The sequence below is a fragment of the Aulonocara stuartgranti genome (assembly GCF_965226115.1).
Source record: "Aulonocara stuartgranti genome assembly, chromosome: 3".
NCBI lineage: Eukaryota > Metazoa > Chordata > Actinopteri > Cichliformes > Cichlidae > Aulonocara > Aulonocara stuartgranti.
In genome coordinates, this window is record NC_138941.1 from 61221680 (window position 1) to 61228043 (window position 6364).

Sequence of the window (6364 nt, forward strand, 5' to 3'; positions counted from 1 at the left end):
AACACAGATGACACGACTAACGTACTGCCACCTTCTGGCATAATGAGACAGCAAGAAAAAATCTGGAAACTAAACTTCATCTTCACCCTTGACTATTGTATGTCACACACACATCAATGAAAACAAAACACATTTTGCTATAAATTCAGTTAATTTTAGTTAGTTTTGTGAACACTCATTACAGTTTTAGTTAGTTTTCCTTTTTTGTTTTTATTTTTATTTCCGTTAACGAAAATGTTTTTTCACTTCTAGTTTTCGTTATTTCGTTAGTTTTTGTTAACGATAATAACCTTGGTCTGGACTGTCAATGGTGACTTTAATGCTGACTGTTCCGACAATCCATTTTATAACATTTCCTGGTCAGATTAGCCAATCTCTGTACACTGGAATAAACATAATCAACATGGTCAATATTTTTCCTGCGTGTTATTTCACCATCTTATCAATTCCAATGCTCCATCCTTATGTGGTTTGCGACATTATGTTTATCCACTCTGTCTCTAAATGTTTGAAGAATTTTTCAAGTTTGGGGTCAAATTTTGAGAATTTGACCATAAGTGAAAGTTATGGTGTTATCACCCCCTTCGGGGCTTACCTTTCCCAGTTTTGATGATATTCCTCCCTATTCTTTGCAAGTACCCCCTGTTGGTGACGAGAAACTGTTGGTGTGGTCAAGTGGGTGCTGTAAAAACAAAAGCTCAGGACAGATCAGTCACCAGTCATGTACTCACACACAAAATTAGCATATATCGAATTTCATATTGATCCTCTGAGTGTAACGGTACATTTTAATTTTAATTTCTCAAAGCTAAACACAATATTTTTCTTTATTTTGCTCTTGTTCTTGTGCAGCACCACCCCTCAGCACATGCCCCTGTCGGTTATATCTGTACTTTTCTGAATTATTGACTATTTCAATGAAAGGACCTAAAAGACGGGGACCAGTGTTTATTATTACATATCTCCATTTTGAGTGTGACAAGTCTATCATTCCCCTGTTATTCACAGACCTCAATAGAGGGTTTTTTGGCTTTTTTTTTTTCCTCTATAAAAGTTAATTGACTCTTTACAGTGGCCTGCTATGGTTAATAATAACACGTTCAGTCATGAGTGAAATCAAACCTTTTCTTCACTTTAGCATTTAACATTCCCAACAATATAATGTGATACATTAATCGAAACACAGCTACAAAAACACAATTTTCTTAATGCAAACATCAGTAACTCAAAATTAGCAACCAAAGGGTTAAGTCTGCATTTCACACTCATGTGAAGCTACAGCCTCCCCCTTTAGTCTCTGTCATCCTTCTGTTCCTGCAAAAACAAAACGAAGCAAGACAAAACATCCACCCTTCTTTTACAGGCTGGGTGAATTGTTTGTGGACATTTACTAATCCTAAAGTCAGTACCGTTTTTGTCTCAGTATCAAGTCAGTTAAAACTTTTAGTCGTCAGTCCATCACAGTCCAGTCACATGCATACATCCACACACATTCATACCAGATATTGTTGATAATCGAGTCATTGTTAATCTTCAAAACTGACTAGGTTACTTTTAAACATATAACACTGTCAAAGTGTTAATTTAACACTCAACAGTGTTGTATTTAACACTCAGAGGTGTGCACCCATATAGACACTCTCCAGTGTTAATTTAACACTGGAGATTTTGCTGTGTAACATGAGTTTTGTGTGGTTCTGCTTAGGACTTGGAAGTTTACATCAGTGGTATCAAAGTGACTACAGTGTACAAGAATACAATACAAGATATCAGTGGATGCAGACACTTAGGTTGGTGAATCTCAGGCTCATTACTTTGACGTTGGGATGTTGCTGTGCCTTTCTGCTTGCTCTTGTTGGTTTTTAAACTAAAGTAAACCGTCCATCACTTCTCAGGTATTGCATATGAACCTGACACTGTGGTGAGCGCTGATCCAGAAACCTGCTCCAAACTCACCTGCTCTGAAACTGCAGTCCTTGAAACCATTGGCTGTGGTCCACTGGAGCGTTGTCAAGGAAACAACACGTGAATATAACCCCATTTATATTTAAAAGAAAGATCTGATGCGTTAAGGGATTTTTTAAATGTAATTTAATTAATTATTTTTATTTTGTGTATTTGGTCTCTTCCTCATCAGCGGCTTATGAGGTTAGTGGTTGATTGTTTTCTTCTTTGCTTCCATCAGCTGTGTAGTGGACACCACCTGTAATGTGACTGGCCCAACTGTCATCAAAGTCCACGGCCAACTCAACTTCATCAAGGATCGGTGTGCTTACTCTCTGGTTTCTATTCCGTCAATCCCAAACCTGTACCTCGTGGCAAATTTCAGAGACGGCCGTCGTGAAGATGTGAGCTTTTTGGAACGCGTGATACTGCGTCTAGATGGGCCAGGTGTTCATATTCACCTGGAACAAGGCGGGAGAGTTTGGGTAAGCTGCCTCAGGCAAGCTAAGGGTACATCTTTAACCATATTGCCATGTACATTGTTGCAGCCATTCCCCGATTCTCAATGGTGCTCATGGCAATTAATTAATGGTCATAACAATTCGGTCGATTGTTGGTCAGTGGTGCAAGTTTAGGTTATGCAAAGAAACTGCTGTGTCTCCTCGCATCGTTCTTCTCAGGGCTGTTAGAAGCAGTTCTTTCAGAGCTGCTGAACTCAGTGGTTGTTGCTGTGAAATCAGCCTGTTTGTGTGTTTGACATGTTTCACTCAGTGTTTCCTCCACTTTGTCTCTGCTGTGATGCAGCTGGACGACTCCATGTTGACCCTTGAAAGTTTGCCTCAGCTGGTTCATGGTGTGCAGCTCTCTAAGGACCAAACTGGAGTCACTGCCAACCTGTTGCTCTCCAACCTCAACATTTCTGTCTTCTTTGACGGCTACACCGCACAGATCCTCTTAGAAGGTACAGAAGTTAAAGTTTAATTCATGTAATGTAAACTGTAAACTGTGCTGTTATTTATTCTTCTGTGTTCGTCCAGTTTGAATATTGATGCTGATCTGACTCATTCTGTCCTGATCCTGTGCAGGACCTGCTGGTTCATCTGTGGAGGGTCTGTGTGGAAACTCCAGCAGCTCTCTGAGTGACCTGAGGCTCTCTGAGTACAGCTCCACCAGGTAAGACCTCATCACAAGCTCAGAGTCCCTCTGACTGCTGCTGCTGATGTTGCAGATATTCTGTTTGTATGAATGAGCCTGAACTTTGTTGTTTGTCGCCCCCTAGCTGTGAGATGCAGTACAGTGAGACTGCTGACAGCACGATCAACTGCAACAGTGTGACTGAACGGTGAGCAGACTGATCCACACAGCAGGAAACATCTGTGTTGTACCTTGATCTCTGTTCTAAATTATATGGTACATCACATGTGACTGCAGCATAGATGGAAGATAAACACATCTGATTACAGATTATTATTTTATTGTCTTCAACTTCTTCTTCTGTCTGTGGTACAGCTGTAATCTCCTGAAGGAGGCGCCCTTCTCCTCCTGTAACACTGACATTGACCCAGAGCCCTACATAACCGCCTGCACCGACACTTTGTGTAAATATCCTGCAGTGGACGGACTCAACTGTCAGTTCCTGAAGGCCTACGCCAGAGCCTGCAGTCTACACAACCACGCTCAGGATGGCTGGACATCAAATACCGGCTGCTGTAAGAACTTAATAAGACCTTAATAAGACATTAATAAGCTCTCCTTTGTTAAAGACCTGAACTGTGGCTTTTTAGAGCTCCCATGTTTTCAGGATAATAGATCAGTGTGTTCCTCTGTAGCCTCTGAGGCCTTCTGTCAGGACAGGACCTGCAGCGATCACGAGTTCTGTGGTGAGAAGACGGTCGGTGGTGACACTCGCTGCTTCTGTCGGGACATTTTTGCCTCCAAGTACCAAGCAAACAACTCTTTGGGTACAACAGCTGTGACGTCACCATGACAACAGGGCTGAATAATGGAGGAAAACTTCTAACTGTGATTTTTCTGACTGATATTGTGACGTTCAGGTGATCCAATGGTCTGCAAGGAGAACTCTGCTTCACTCAGTCTGGTCGGTTGTCTCCTGGAGGACAAAGACATCAATTACTCTGCCTTACACCTCAACGACCCGACCTGCATGGGTCAGGTGGACAAGCTCACCCACATGGTGACCTTCAGCTTCAACAGCAGCAACAGCTGTGGGACGGTGGTCACGGTGGGTTTCATCTCCTGCTGTTTAAGCTTTGATCTCTGTGAATTCTAAAATTTTTGGTCATCTGAAGTTTATACCAGTCAGTCAACATCTTAAAGAGTATCAGATGTTAAAGATGAAACAATGAAGAACTTGCCCAGTATCTGATTATGTGACCCTGCAGACCAACAACAGCTACGTCATCTATAAGAACACCATCAGGAGCCAGAATTACTCTTTTGACGTCATCACTCGCAACGACCAAGTCCAGATCGACTTCTCCTGTGTTCACAGTCAGCCAAGCATCCACACTGCAACCTTCAGAATCAGAGACTGGTTTGTAGTGGCTGCTAGGTATTGTTTGAATATTTGTTAAAATGTGGGCATTGTTAACAGTGCAAATGTGTGCATTCTGCAGCTCCGTTGCACAGAAGATCTCATGTGGAGCTTGGAATTACACTCTGATTATCAAGGCCTACACCGACGCTGGGCGGACACAAGTTGTGCAGCTGAACAGTGATTTGAGACTGAACCAGAGGATCTGGGTAGAGCTGGAGACTAATGGGCTGGATGGAAGCATGGTCACTGTGGTGAGCGACTCCTGCTGGGCAACCAACCAGGCATCACCTACCAGCAGTCCAAGACATGATCTGATCATTAACGGTGAGAGATACTCAGAGTCACTCATAAGTTCACTTTGATCACCTTTATCAGCTCCTCAATAATGTGTATTTTCGTGGTTATGAAAAGCTGTGCGAACCCCGCTGACCTGACAGTGGCAGTGGAGGAAAACGGACTGGGAACCTCCACCTTGTTTTCGTTCAACATCTTCCGGTTCACTGGGGGTTCTGGTGAAGTCTACCTGCACTGCAAACTCCACCTGTGTCCCAAAGAGGAGACCAGCTGCATACCGGTAGGCCTCGCTGTCAAACACTCATAGCAAGCTTTACCTATTCATCCCACCTGTTACAGGAGGGCTTGATTTGTTATGCACAAACCTAACCATCTATTCATTGTTCCAAAGCACACCATTAACATATATGGTCATATATAATCATTTTGGTGCTTTAAGTAAAGCAGGTGCATGTGTTACGTTCTAACTAAACACCTGGTTTATTACTAGATTATATTGTTCTGTACATTTTTATCCTCACTTAACTACACTCACAGCACAACACTGAAAACATGAAGTGAATTCAGTTGTATTTTGTTTGAACATCCAGAATTGTAATGCAGCAGCTCGCAGAGGCAGATCAGTTGGATCCAAATACAAAGGTGAAGCCTCAATCGGCATGTCCTGGACTCATTAGGTAACTTCAGGTGACAAATCTAATGAGTGGTGTAAGAAGTAAGATTGGCTGCAAACAGAATCACGAGAGGGCAAGAGTGGTTTCCATGCTGACTACGACTGAATGACCAGTTGCCGACCAAATGCTGAACATTGTTTTTGAGGACAGTGTTCAGCAGACACACAGAGCAACACTACTTCCATCTTCTTTATTCAATATTATTTATATAGTGCCAATTCACACCAAAAGTTGCTTTGAGGCACTATATATTGTAGAGGCCCTACAATTATCTTTATTGTTGTACTTTCTGCCAAAAAAAAATAAAGAATGTGGCAACAACCAGCCTGAGTTTGATCCTTGTTTTCTGGCTCAAACACCATTCAGGTAGAAATCCAGTAATTATCCAGCTGACGATTTCTCCTTTTACGCCACCTAATGGATTCAAAAGCATACAGTGTATCACGGTCCTGGGTGATTTGACCAAGTGTTTTTAAGATTTTGGACTTTCGTTTTATTTATGTAAATATTCTATTTGACTCTTGGTTTACTTGTTTATGTGGTTTCCTGCATTTTCCTTGTGCCTTGATTTTAGCTACCCTTTCATTGGCTCACCCTTCAATTTAGTTTACCTGTGTCTCGTTATCCCCGGCTTTCTCCACTCCCCCTTCTCCGTGTACATATAGTGCTGTATTGGACTTTGAAGTCTGCTCATCTCATCTCTGTGTTTCTGCAAGCTTTACGTTTCAGTTGTTTATAGCTTCCCCCCTTGAGCACACAGTTTTTGATGAAAACAGAGGTGTGACCATAGCAAACAGGAAACTAATGTTGTAGGAGATGAGGCAAGCACTGAACTATTTTAAATCTTGTTAGGCAGAATTTAGAAGTTGACCACACATGTACACAATACTATGCA

The 6364-nt window shown here is 41.9% G+C and overlaps 1 protein-coding gene across 1 annotated transcript; it reads left to right on the forward strand.

The window, feature by feature from the left end:
* Window positions 1–566: 566 nt before the first annotated feature.
* On the forward strand, window positions 567–5050 carry LOC309703166 (alpha-tectorin-like; the record flags this gene model as incomplete). Its single annotated transcript, XM_082527875.1, has 12 exons — window positions 567–675; window positions 1896–2025; window positions 2186–2429; window positions 2749–2905; window positions 3030–3117; window positions 3224–3286; window positions 3454–3653; window positions 3774–3905; window positions 3999–4186; window positions 4347–4498; window positions 4581–4825; window positions 4913–5050. The coding sequence occupies 12 exons, from the start codon at window positions 567–569 to the stop codon at window positions 4933–4935; spliced, it is 1731 nt and encodes a 576-aa protein (XP_082384001.1). The 3' UTR covers window positions 4936–5050.
* Between the last annotated feature and the right edge of the window lie 1314 nt (window positions 5051–6364).